At 35.2% G+C, this 13,889-nt stretch overlaps 1 protein-coding gene across 1 annotated transcript in view; it reads right to left on the bottom strand.

The window, feature by feature from the left end:
• The window catches only part of LOC109046575 (tyrosine-protein kinase JAK1-like), a 35,847-nt gene that overhangs the window by 1,869 nt on the left and 20,089 nt on the right, over positions 1-13,889 (bottom strand). The window contains exons 11-23 of the mRNA XM_042725980.1: positions 13,365-13,474; positions 12,419-12,568; positions 12,143-12,230; positions 9,782-9,909; positions 8,320-8,455; positions 6,445-6,596; positions 6,168-6,336; positions 5,233-5,321; positions 4,885-5,077; positions 4,661-4,785; positions 3,346-3,518; positions 3,055-3,172; positions 1,595-1,705 (exon numbers count right to left, since the gene is read on the bottom strand). Of these exons, the coding sequence (XP_042581914.1) occupies positions 1,595-1,705; positions 3,055-3,172; positions 3,346-3,518; positions 4,661-4,785; positions 4,885-5,077; positions 5,233-5,321; positions 6,168-6,336; positions 6,445-6,596; positions 8,320-8,455; positions 9,782-9,909; positions 12,143-12,230; positions 12,419-12,568; positions 13,365-13,474 (1,742 nt within the window). The remainder of the gene's footprint in view (positions 1-1,594; positions 1,706-3,054; positions 3,173-3,345; positions 3,519-4,660; positions 4,786-4,884; positions 5,078-5,232; positions 5,322-6,167; positions 6,337-6,444; positions 6,597-8,319; positions 8,456-9,781; positions 9,910-12,142; positions 12,231-12,418; positions 12,569-13,364; positions 13,475-13,889) is intronic.

Genomic DNA, 13,889 nt, shown 5'->3' with positions numbered 1-13,889 from the left:
ATAAAATACAAATATTAATTTAAAGATTGTGTTTTAAAGTAACCAATTTACATTTAAATAAAAAAATTATACTTCACAAAACAGTACACATACTTTATGTAAATAAATGAAATTCAAGAATTACGTTTGCTTAAAGATAAAAGACCTATTACTGTGTATGGCACACTGTCAGTTACCATCCGCAAATGAGAAGTTTGACAGTTTGTACAACAGTCTTGACAGTTAAGAAGTCTGTAAAAAACTGTTGCTCCTTTAGACTTCCGTTGCGTGTGTGGTTAGGGACTAGAATTCCTTAGAATTCTCTATCATTACTTAAGATCTCAGAGGTTTTTTTAATTAAAATATTATTACACCAATATGATCTGTAACATACACTACCGTTCAAAAGTTTGAGGTCAGTAATTATTTATTTTGCTTTGTTTTTGAGATTTGTGCTCACCAATTCTGTAACAATACACCAATTCTGTAACTGTAACACTGTGACACAATACAATTAAAAATACCTTTTTTCTATGTTAACATATTTAAAAATATTATTCCAGTGATTACTAAGTTTAATTTTCAGCAGTCTTAACTCCAGTCTTCAGTGCCACATGATCCTCAGAAATCATTGTAATATGCTCATTTGCTGCTTAAAGGGATACTTCACCCCAAAATTAAAATTTTGTCATTATTCACTTACTCCCATGTCGTTCCAAACCCGTAAAAGCTTCGTTTGTCTTCGGAGCATAATTTAAGATATTTTGGATGAAAACCGGGAGGCTTGTGACTGTCCCATAGACTGCCAAGTAAATAACAGTGTTAAGGTCCATAAAAGGTATGAAAGTCATTGTTAGAATTCTCCATCTGCCATCAGACGTGCAATCTGGGTTATATGAAGAGACGGCAACACTTTTTGTAAGTGAAGAAAACAAAAATAACGACTTTATTCAACAATTCCTTTGTCAACAGTCTCCTCTGTGTCCCTCCATATCACTGTATGCTGTGTATGCACCACAAGGATGCACTGTTTCTATGTGTATTTAGCTTTGATTTGAAAGAAAACAGCGCATCCTTCACTTACAAAAAGTGTTCCCGTTGCTTCATATAACCCAGATTGCACGTCTGATGGCAGATGGAGTATTCTGATGACAATTTTCATACCTTTTATGGACCTTGACACTGTTATTTACTTGGCAGTCTATGGGACAGTCACAGGCCTCCCGGTTTTCATCCAAAATATCTTAAATTGTGTTCTGAAGACGAATTAAGCTTTTACGGGTTTGGAACGACATGGGGGTAAGTGAATAATGAAACTTTTCACTTTGGGGTGGAGTATCCCTTTAAGAAACATTTCTTATTATCAATGTTTAAAACAGTTGTGCAGCTTCATATTTTTGAAGAAACCATAATATATTTTTGGGGGATTTTTTTAATAGAAAGTTAAAAAAGACAGCATTTATTTGAAACAATCTTTTTAAACATTTTAAATGAATTTACTATTACTTTTGATAAATTTGACATATCCTTGCTAAATTTAAAAAAAAAATCTCTCACTGACCTCAAACGGTAAAATAAATACACACCATTTTGTTTTAGTAAAGCTATATATTACCCTGTCTGAGCAGCCGTCTGGTTTTGGAAGTCTCTTTCCCTCCTCCAGGACTTTGACCAATCGTGTAACAGTCATCTGGCCATGTGTTGGACCAATCATCGTAAGGAACACCTGTGGGGTTGGAGAAAAGTGGGGTCACTGGCCTGATTTACAATTAAGCACTGAGGTATTAAACATTCATCCACGTCTCCTCTAGTAAACCACCTCTAATGCTTTCAGTGGGTTGAGGAAGCATTAAACTGTGTGTCTGCAATGTGTACAATGTGAAAATCGGACAAATCCCTCAATAACAACGTTTCCTCCAAAAGCGGCACACAGAAAAAAGTGAGGATTGGTGTGCAGACGTCTACCGCAGCCGTTGGCTAAGACATCTGCCACTGTGGGCACAGACTGGCACCATCTGCCATGTTCTCAGAGACACAGACAGAAGAACCAGACTCATCAGCACCTCCTAAACAAGGGCTTCTCTCAGCCTACAGAAATGAATATGGGCTTCGCAACAAATCTGCATTACCCTCCTGCTGCTTCTAATCAAACACTGAATTAGAAATGCAATCAAAAGTAAAATACTTGCATAAGGAAATATTTACATAACACATTTGCATAAAAATAATTACATAAGTCTGTTCTAAGTTATATTTTGTGGTATTATTTTAATCCTCCTGTGCTGTTTTTCTTCCATATTTCTTTTAATGTGTACCTTATTTTCATTTAAATGTATTTATTATTTCATCCAATTTTTACTACTCTTATTGTATTTTTATTTCTTTTTTAACCATTGCTGTTTTTTTTGTTTTTGTTTGTAGCACTTTGAATTACCACTGTGTGAAATGTGCTAAATAAACTTGCCTTGCCTACTGACAGGAAGCTCCGCTGTTATTATGATAAAACATTTTATTTGATACCAGGGTTACTATAGTTACTAAACTAAAACCATAAAAACATTTTCATTACTTCAAATAAAAATACATTTTAACTGAAATATCTCTGAAAAATATTTTTATTATTTTTCATTTATAACTTGATGAACTTAACTAAATCTAAAATAAAAATTTATAACTTCATAGATACATTTAAAAACAACAAAAACTAATAAAAATGACAAAAACCCACAGCAAAATTTAAAAATCAACCCTGAAGGCAGAAAATATAAAAATACTATAATAGTATATTTCATAATACTATCTCAATGATACTAAAATATCACTGTTTGTTTGATACCTAATCAAGAAAATCAAGATACTACATTGGAATCCCTCTTTAGTTTGTTTCTTAGACTACTGTGCAACTGCTTTTTTGACAAAATGTGATGGCCATCACATAAGGTCCCATTTTTATCATTTCAGGTTTCAAATGGGTGTTCATATGCAAATTACATCACCAAAGTGGGGACTTGGAGCAAGTATGCAATGGCTTAGGGCTTTTGGGACAGGGCTAAAAACATCAGACTGGCCACTTACCGACATAGGGCTGCATGAGATATCACAGTATGTGAGCAGCTCATACATGGTCACTCCAAAAGACCAGACGTCAGACGCCCTGTAGAATTTGCAGTGGATCAGGCACTCTGGGGCATACCTGGGAAAATGAAGAAAAGAATCATTACAAAGTGGATTTCCCAAAGGGAGTTTCAAAATTGCACGCAATAATGGATACATGACATCACCAACACACATGGTTCATATTAGATTTAATGGAGATTTTGGTTAATGTACTCGGTCATTGCAAGGCCTATAATGAGTGATTCTTACCAGAACACTGGACTGTCCAGATCATCTTTCACAGTGTAATAACCCTCATTATCCTTAATGCTTTTAGTCAGGCCGAAGTCTCCGATCTTTACTGTGTTTTCATTCTCCACCAGAACATTACGGGCCGCCAGGTCTCTGTGGATGTAGTTGCGAGAGCCCAGGTAGTCCATGCCCTGGAGTTAAGAGGTCAGAAAATGGCAAGGGTGAGAATAATGTTACAGCGCGGGTGTGTTTTTCAAACAGAACATATGGGCTCAGGAAGCACAAAGGATCTCTGTAAGCAGCTGTTGTTATTGTTGGTCTCTGAGGACAACAAACAAGCAGAGCAAAAATAATCAATGCGGAAAGCAACTGTTGACAAAATGGATACAATATTTATGAACGAATAAATTGCCATATGCATTATGAGATATAATTTTTTTCATGAGAAATTAATACTTTTATTTAGCTAGGACACATTAAAGTTGCTTTGCAATGATTTGTATCGTAAAAAGCGCTATACAAATAAACTTGAATTGAATTGAATTAAATTGATCAAAAAGGACATTAAAGTCTTACATTGTAAAAAAAAAAAATATTGTAAATCTATTTCAAGTAAATGCTTAAAAAAAAAAAAAAAAAAAAATCTATTTCAATAAATATATCAAGGCTTGCATAAAAATATTATGCGACTGTTTTCAACATTAAAAAAATAATGTTTCTTGAGAATAAAACCAGTATATTAAAATGATTTCTGAAGGATCATGTGACACTGCAAACTGCTGAAAATTCAGCTTTGACATCACAGGAATTTATTACATATTAAAATATACTACATTAAAATGTTTTATTTGCTTTAAATTATTTTAAATTGTAATAAGATTTCACAATAATACCTTTTTACTGTAGTTTTGATCACATAAATGCAGCCTAAGAGAATTCTTTAAAAACTCAATAACTCACAATATGATTGCGATTGAAACTGCAGCAAATTACACAATCTACCTCTATTATTTTTAATTATACTACAGTGTATTTCAATATCACACTACCACTTACTATGTCACTGCATTAATGCAAATTAAATGTATTTTATCAAATGGCATGTGTTTTGCATTAAAGTGAATGTTTTACTATCTGACGAGTTTACAGGCTGTTTTACTTTAATATAAGTGCAGTCTTTTTTCATCGGTTGTGCCATTTTCTTGTATTAAAGCACATGAATGAATAGAGCCTTTTTTTCTTTTGCTCTTGTGTGTTTGTTTGTTTTTGTGATTATTTCGGGATAACTACTGCAGCATTATAAACCACATAAACCATTCAAACATGATGTTACCTGGCAGATCTGTACAGCATAGTTGAGCAGGGTTTTAAGGTCTATGTGAGCTTTGTTTCTGGGGAGGTATTCCTTCAGACTGCCTGCCGGCAAAAACTCCATGATGAGCTTAATGGATCTCCCACCTTGAAACAAAAACAAGATTTACTTAACCAACTTGTGCACTTGGCACCAAAAGCCATTACAGTTTTATATTATTTATGATGTTCAGATTTGTGGTTTACCTTCTTCGTGGCAGATGCCCTTATATTTGACAATGTTCTCGTGGTAAAGTTCTCTCAGGATGTGAATCTCACGCCACAGGTTACTGCTCTGCTCTTCTCGGTTCTCCGGCTTTAGAGATTTCACGGCCACCAGCTCTCCGGTCCGATCTCCCCGCGGATCATACCTGCACAACTCCACCTTTCCAAAGTGACCCTGAAAACACAAAGATTACTTCAGTCCAACCAGCAGATGGTCAGCGAAATGATAAGCAGTTTGTCCTTGGTGAGTTTAAAGACACAACACACACACACACACATTGACTCAGACAAACCAACAGATACACACACACACACACACACAGAAAATACCTCTCCAAGATCTCTGATCTTTTTGAGGAACCTCTTCTCAAACACTGTAGGGTCCACCTCTAGCATGGGAACAGGTTGAATGGAAGGATCTGGAGAGAAAATTTTAAAGAGGACATTAAATAGAAAACTACAACAGTACATAGAGATCAGTCAATCCTAACAGAGGTCTTGAACATATGATATCTTAAAGGTACAGTAGCAAAAACTCTAAAGTAAAGTAGAGTAGAAATAGTCATATGAGGCTAACTACAACTTATCTACATTACCATTCAAAGAACTGGGGTCTGTAATGATGTTTATAATACTTTTTAAAAAGAAATCTCTTATGCTCAGCAATGTTGCATTTACTTAATTATAAATAGGGTATAACAATAATATTGTGAAATTTAAAAGAACCGTTTTCTATTTCAACACTGCATATTTTCAAATGTCATTTTTTCCTGTGATGGCAAAGTTGAATTTTCAGCAGCCATTACTCCAGTCTACAATCTTATATTTTTTCAGAACCTCTTTAAAGAATATAAAGTTTTAAGAGAACTTGAAATGTATTTTTTTTTGCAACATTATACAATTTTTTTTAACATTATAATGTCTTTTTGTAACATTATAATCTGTTTGTCTTCACTATCAATTATGATAAGTTTATTGTCTTAACTAAATAAAAGCATTATTTCATATAAAAAAAAAAAAAAAAAAAAAAAAAACATACTGACCCTATTTATTTGAATGATACTGTAGGTGAAAGAAACCTTAACAAATATTGAAAATGGACTTCATGGGTAAAACATGTTTAGTGTTTTAGCAAGATGAATGTAGCACTTGGTACTAACCACAAGAGGTCAGTATGGAGAAGTATGGAGGAAGGACATAAATGTATTATTTCTGTACATTTTTAATAACTAATCTACTGTTTATCTCTGTCATATGTTTAAGACGATTTCTTTTCCTTTTTCTTACTTTGTTTATCATGTATGTGTATGTGTCGATGGCCCTGAAGAAGAGTCTCTGGCGAGGGTCGTAGGTCATACAGTGGGTCATGAGTTTGGCCAGCTCCTCACAGTCAGGTGAGGCCAACTGACACTGCGCCGCGTAAAACCTCTCCTTCTGCTCAGAGAGATGACAAACAATAAAAATGCATCATTTATCAGCACAGAAAAGATCATGCTTACACATACGCGTGTCTAACAGTGTACATGTAATGTATGCTGTTACCTCTGTGAGCTTTTTGTCTTTGAGAGGTATCTCTCCGTTGTAACAGATCTCCCACAGAGTTGTCCCAAAGCCCCACTTATCCGCTGCTATGCTCAGATTAGCCGTGTCTTGTACACACTCAGGAGCAATCCAAGGAATCCTGTCCACACACTCTGTAGACACACACAAAGCATAATGTCATGCAAGAACAACATGCTATTGTTTTTTGTTTTTTTTAAATCAAGTAACTTTAACCTAACACTCATACCACCAAGCTGGATTTTATTTGGTAAATAATCCTCATTTTAGGGGGTTTCCACCACCATTTCCTCATTCAAACGGACACTGTAGTTTCAACAGTCATCTTTGCGGTCATCTTTACAAGCTATTATGTCTTTTAAAAGATCATTTAATCTAACACGTGATTTCTCTGCTCAACTCAATCCCTCTGTGCCCCTTTCATTCCCCTCTCTCGAGCACACACACCACCACCCCAAAAAAAACACACAACCAGTCTTTCCTGTAACAGTCCCTGGACCACAGCAAACAAAGAGCTTTTCTGGTTTCTAAAAGCACTTCAGGGATCTGAGCTGGATCTCACCCAACAAAATTCCTGTCAGTTATCTTTTCCGAGCAGTCCATTTTCACAGTCCAAGAGAGCTCATCTATTAGATACACCACACTGACTCAGATGCATTTATCCTGGATAGACACTCAATAATAGTTGACATTTTACCCATACAAGGCTATGTTCACACTTAAACCCTGTAAACCGTGCTTTAAACCGAGCGCTTTTTAAAATGCTACCGCCGGTGTCTTTTTCTGCAGCTCAGAGCATCTTTTCAAGTTGAAAAAATCGCAACTTTTCTGAAAAAAAAAAAAAAAAAACCAACAGTACGTCAAGCGCCTTTTTGATAGCTGACCAATGACAAGCAAGTGGCGAGTCATTTCCATAACAACAAAAACAATGAGTAAAAAAAAAAAAAAGAGAAGATAGCTGGTAGACAGATCGTACTAGTTTCAGAGCACAAGGAGTTTTATGATATGAGTACAAAACTCTTATATAATTTAAAAAAATATGCTGCAAACCGTGCCTCATCCAACCAGGGCTCCTGGGCTAAATTGTTGAAAGCACCATAGTTTCCTTCCCCGTATAACGTCGCGCTCCCACAAACGTCGTTGTGAACCGACATTACCCTCCCGTTAACTTCAAAAGCCAACGTTAACTTCAAAAGCTGAGATTTCTTCAGCACACAGCGCTAGGCTACCATTGCAGCTATTGTTATAGCAACAAAAGACGCCCTCGGCTGCTATTTGTAACCAAAACGCTGCCAGCTTTTTATTTTACTAAAAAAACGCTCGTCAACTTTTTTTTCAAAAAAAAAAGACACCAAGTGTGAACACGACCTAACTCTTTCCATATACAATATTATTATAAATGCATATATGGTACAAAATCTCTCAACCTCATGTGGGCAGTAATACAAATATTTAAATTATTATCAATTCATACATTTAAAATTATGTATTAAAATTTATGAAATATTGATTTATTGTATGAAACGCTATGTTAAAATAACTAATCTTCAAGATATTACATACAGCATTAATAAGATGAACTTGATGCCTATATGAAGGCTGATAATATGCTAACGAGCTGAAAAGGTGGTCATGGCTATAAGCAGGCTGATTACATATTAATAAGCTAGTCATAATGCTTATATAAAGACAATGGATTAATGTCATAATGCTCTCATATAAGGTGCTATTTAAAGGTTATGAAGGCATTTATCAATTCCTTGATAATGTGTTAACATACTGTTCAGGTAAAAATATAATAATGCCTGTGTGAATGTTTATAGTGTGTTAATAAAGTGGTCATAATGAATCTCTCACCTTCTCTGCTAAGGACAGTAATGGGGATGCCAGGGTCACTCAGCTTGATGAAGGGTCCTCCCTCTCCATCCAGACCATCTCGAGCCACCAGAATGTTCTTACTGCAAACATTTCCATGAACCAGCTTCTTGTCCTCCTACAGGATACACACAGCAGTCACATTCTTCACATTTTACAATAACTTTTATTGATATGTTACACTATGTTGCTTAACAGATCTAATTTGATACATTTACAAGTTCAAACAGATAAATGTGAAACATTATTACAATTTAAAACACTTCTAGTTTTCTATTTTAAACTATTATGTAAATGTAATTTATTCCATTTATGGCAACGCTGAATTTTCAGCAGCAATTACTCCAGTCTTTAATGCTGATTTGGTGCTCGAGAAAACATGATTCGAGAAAATTTCAAAAGAACAGCATTTGTTTAAAATAGAAACATTTTTTGTAAAATGATAATTGTCATTACTATCACATTTGCGCAATTTAGATCAAAAAGTAATTACTTTCAAAAATTGTTTTGACCAGAACCTTTTGAACAGCATTGTATTTTATACTTTTGTGAGTTCACTTGTACCATATAAAACTAATTTAACATGTTTATTAGACAGTTTATCAATAAAAATTAGAAAAGATTTATAATATTAATCATTTATTGGTTTTCAGTCAATATCAGCATATAGGTATAGTTAAGTATTTAAATACGGTGCATTCCCATATAACTGACTTGATTTATTTCTACACTCCAGGTGAATAGGGTAAAATAAAATAAAATAAAATAAAATAATCCAGTTGATTGAATACATTAAGAATAACAAACATTTTGTATTACATGTTTTCTGAAATGTTATGCTTAAATATGCAAATGAGGTGTGATCTGATTAAATATGCACTAATTTGCATAAACACTGGATTAAGCCAGGTTCAGAATTCTTGTTTCATTTTGTTGACATATTAGACTTAAAGGTTTTTACAGAGGGGGTTTTAGATTTATCACTCTATAAATCAGACAATACTGACAACAGCCAGAACAAAATAAATTTTAGCTTTTTTTTTTTTTTTTAATAAAATGTATAAAATCAGGCTAATTGTATATGAAAAACCCCTCTGTAAAAACCTTCAGAATATAGATAGGAATAAAACTAAAATTTGGTGTATCTGAGTGTTACTGAAGTGGAGATTTTTGGCTCAGTTCAGGAGAAAAATCTCATTTTGAGAAAACAGTCTTTGAAGATATTTATTGTAATTGAAATCTACAAACACAAATAGATAAAGTGCTATAATAGAAACCCTTCAAAGTGTATTTTGCATGTTGTCTTTCCACTAGTCTGAAAAATACTTCATGTAAAGCCAAAATTGACAGGTGCATTAAAAGCTTGTGTTTTTGCCTGTAGTGTCTCGCATTAGGATTGATAAGGCAAGGTTTTGTGCATTTGTTTTTGTGTTTGTTTCTTTACCAGATAGCTGAGGGCACCAGCCAACTGTTTGGCAACCTGGAACTTCCAAGCGGTGCTGAGAGGTATGCTCTGTCTGCGCATGAACAGATCCAGAGGACCATACTGAACAAACTCCTCCACCATGATATCTACAGACAGAGAGAGGGAAGAGAGAGGCACATGGTATTTTATGCAAATGAGTACCGTTATCAAATTCTCTTTCTCTCTGACACACAAACATGGTTCCTGTTCGCATATGCAAATTCTTCTTTGCAGACACAGCCATCGCGTGCACATAGGCAGTTATCCTCAGAGTATTTAGGTTTGTTGCTCAGTGGACCAGGAAGTGAGGTTTGCAATTAAACGTTGTTTAACTCAAAAGCGCTGCCATTTCTGTTACATATGTGAAACATCAAAGTGAAAAAAAAAAGTGAAAGTGACGTGACATACAGCCAAGTATGGTGACCCATACTCAGAATCCGTGCTCTGCATTTAACCCATCCAAAGTGCACACACACAGCAGTGAACACACACACACCGTGAACACACACCCGGAGCAGTGGGCAGCCATTTATACTGCAGCACCCGGTGAGCAGTTGGGGGTTTGGTGCCTTGCTCAAGGGCACCTCAGTCGTGGATTTGCCGGCCCGAGACTCAAACCCACAACCTTAGGGTTAGGAGTCAAACTCTCTAACCACTAGGCCATGACTTCCCCACAAACAGCAAATGAAACAACGCATAACGAAACGGCGCTACTCGTTTAAACTGTGCGCTTCGAGCATGAATATTGATTTATTGTCAGTATTGACTATTGAATATTGAGTAATATTGATAAAAAAAATTACGCAAATATTAAGAAAACGATGGATGGTTTTCATACTGAAGTAATATAAAAGAGCGCTTCTTAAACCAAAGTGAACATGTTGGTATTCTTGTGGGGGGGGGGGGGGCATGCTTGCACAGTCACCGACAGCAAGTTTAGTTTTACTTTTCTTTTTGTTTTCATTTGCATTTGCATTATCTTTGCGGTCTACCTCACGATATGCTATGGAGGCTCTCTTTTATTTAGTTTTTCATTTGATTCCTCAGTGTTTGCTAAACATTCTGTAATTTATCCGCATGTGGTGTATGCCATGCCACATCTTATTCATTTGTGTTAATAAACGTTTTGTATGCTTGTTTGTCATTGTAACATACTGTTTTATTGTTGTACTTTTTAATTAAGAATAACAATGAATCCATCTTTTGTTTTAGTCTTAAAAAGAGAAAGGTATAGATGTAAGCAAAACAGACAATTACATTTTCTTGTAAAACGTGACAACAGGATCGCAAATTCAAAAGCGAAAGCATCCGAAGCTCGCGGCTTATAACATAGCAAAAGAGGAACTCCCATTCACAAAATTCAATCACAAATAATACTACTAATGAAAAAGAACAGGTTAAATGTTAACCTCTTTCGTTTCCATATAACTATAAACTATGATAAAGGTAGCAAATATAAAATAGCAAAAAATAAATAAAATAAATAATTGCAACCAAATCATGTGCTCAAATCATGAGCCCTGAGATACCTAACCTGCAGGCTTTACTTAACCTCCGAATGGAGCTTTGTGTTTGTTTGCAGCTTCGTCCTCACAAAAATAGCATTTATGAAACATTTACATGCCACAGAAGCATAAAGCAAATGTATCCAGTTAGACTCAGTTCTATGTTAATATTTTCTCATTTTTCTCATTTAACACTACGTTCCTACCAAGGCAATGATTTAGTTTTTGATTTCTCTGTGATTTTCTAGCAACAAGGAAATGTTTTAATTTAGTTTTCTCTTGGAAATATAACTCTGCCAGTGTGCCAGATCTACACGCTCAGGCGGATAATAACAGTGTCTATGTTCTCATTGTAAATAAATAAATTACTTTCGCACAGTGACTATGATTGCTGGTTACAATTCAATAAGCAGAATAAAAAAAGAATGACCTATTTCTCATACTTGTAATGCAAAACCACAACAGAACAGAATAAAAGAAAACCAGATGTTCTAGCTCTAAGACGTTGTCTGGAAACAGATGTCAATTACTTAAAGCTAGAACACACCAAACATCTTTCAGCCAGATTTACAGTGTGTTCGAAACCATGTGGAAGTCTGGTAGCGATGTCCAGTTTTTTTAACTATTTACACAAGTCGGCAAATGTATGATTCCTCTCACACACACACACTACAACACAACAAACATTCAAATCTGTTCAGATTTTTAAAGTCATGTCATGTATTTTTTAAAAGACATCCATTCACTGTCAGTATCACTAGATGAAGCAATAAATGTGGCAGGTTGAAGGCCAAACTAGCTACACACTAAAGACAAATAAGAGTGAGGTACTTACTCTCCTGATGGCGAACACACACTCCATACAGCAGGGCGATGTGTTTATGAGAGATCTGGCGCATCATGCTAGCTGTCTCAAAGAAAGCCTGAGAGGAGACCGAGAAAGACATACTTTTAACAATTTAAAAAGTAACCATGCTGATTAAACAAAAGCAACTTACAGTCAGGTGACTGTCAGGAGATGGTAACATTACAACAGCTGAAATCAATAATTTTGTTTGCTAAACTTCATTTAGAAATGAGCAAGCCATGTAATTCCACATGTGCATCTTACCAGAGAGATATCTCGATGTCCAGAGCCCAACACTTTCAGGATCACTTTCACCTCCTGTGAGTATCCTCCCATGTCATCATCATCCTCACTCTTCAGCTTTAGAACACCAGAGTAGATGTTGGTCCTCGTGCCCCTACCCAAATGCTCACCCTGAATAAAAAACACAATGTCATGTAAAGATAAGGTTAACACACGAGTAAACAGGTAGTCATTAAACAAACTTTTATTCATAGCATCCAATTTTTTGTCAATTTCAGAGACAAACCCTTCACAGTAACCTATAGTGAAACATCTTACTCATACAGTAGTTTACACAGTAAACTGCATTTTGGATCGTAAGAACCTGATCCTTGCTGATGTAATGATGTGAATGATTCAAATGAAAATGGCGACTACAAAGAAAACATCTGTTACAACATGCACTATTGTTCAAATTGGAAAGATCTCAAAAAATATTTCTGCAGTTTAAAATAACTGTTTTTTAAAATAATAAATTATAAAATGCAATTTATTCCTGTCACAAAAAAGCTGAATTTCCAACAGCCATCCTTCATAATATCCTTCAGAAATTATTGTAATATGCGGATTTGGTGCTCAAGAACCATTTCTTATTATGTTTAAAAGTTGAAACTTAACTTTTCATCAATTTTATTCATTCTTGAGAAAAGTATTAATTTCTTTAAATTTTACAGACCCCGGATTATTATACACTGTAGGGTACAATAACTTGCATGTCACATGTCTATATACTTTAATAAAAGTATAATAAAAAAATATATATAAATAGTTCCATAGCCAGTACATTTTCACTCACCAACTATGCAACACCCTTTTATGAATGTGTACAGTAGATTTTTGAACATTTCTGTATTTAATTTTATTTCTTAAAAGCATGCCATGTAAAAAGTTGACAGTAAGTTTGGTTCAAAATCCATGAAAATATCACCTGTACAATCTCCTCCTTAAGGATGCGGTGGAAACTCAGCTGGCTGACTTGAGGTTGTCTCTGTGAGTCAGGCTCTCTGTCTCTGGTCATCACTAATAGGTTGGAAATTTCTGAAGGAAAGAAGAAAACATTTGTGATTCATGGGATCCACATAAAAAGTTGAGCCTGTTTTGATTGTCCAGGGACATTTATTTTCAATACATCCTAATACACATGTTGATGTGCAGACACGGTATAACAACCTCCACCTAAACAGAGAATGGGGAAGAGGAAGCTGTGTGCAGTGACAGTGCGCAGTTCAACAAAACATCTCACTTGCTACATCAAAACAATGAGCATGTGTGGGTCCATGTGTGCATGTATATTAAATGTAATTTGTGTTAACGTAAATGTGTGTGTGTTGTGATGTTCATTTTGCAGCATCAGCTGGTCTTTTGTCTACTCGCTGACATCATCTGGATACAGGCCTACAGAACTCTGTTTTTATGAGTGCAAGTAAAGAGAACAAGAGATGTGATCAACGGA

This window comes from Cyprinus carpio, chromosome B6 (assembly GCF_018340385.1).
Source record: "Cyprinus carpio isolate SPL01 chromosome B6, ASM1834038v1, whole genome shotgun sequence".
NCBI lineage: Eukaryota > Metazoa > Chordata > Actinopteri > Cypriniformes > Cyprinidae > Cyprinus > Cyprinus carpio.
This window is presented reverse-complemented; position numbering and strand designations above follow the sequence as displayed.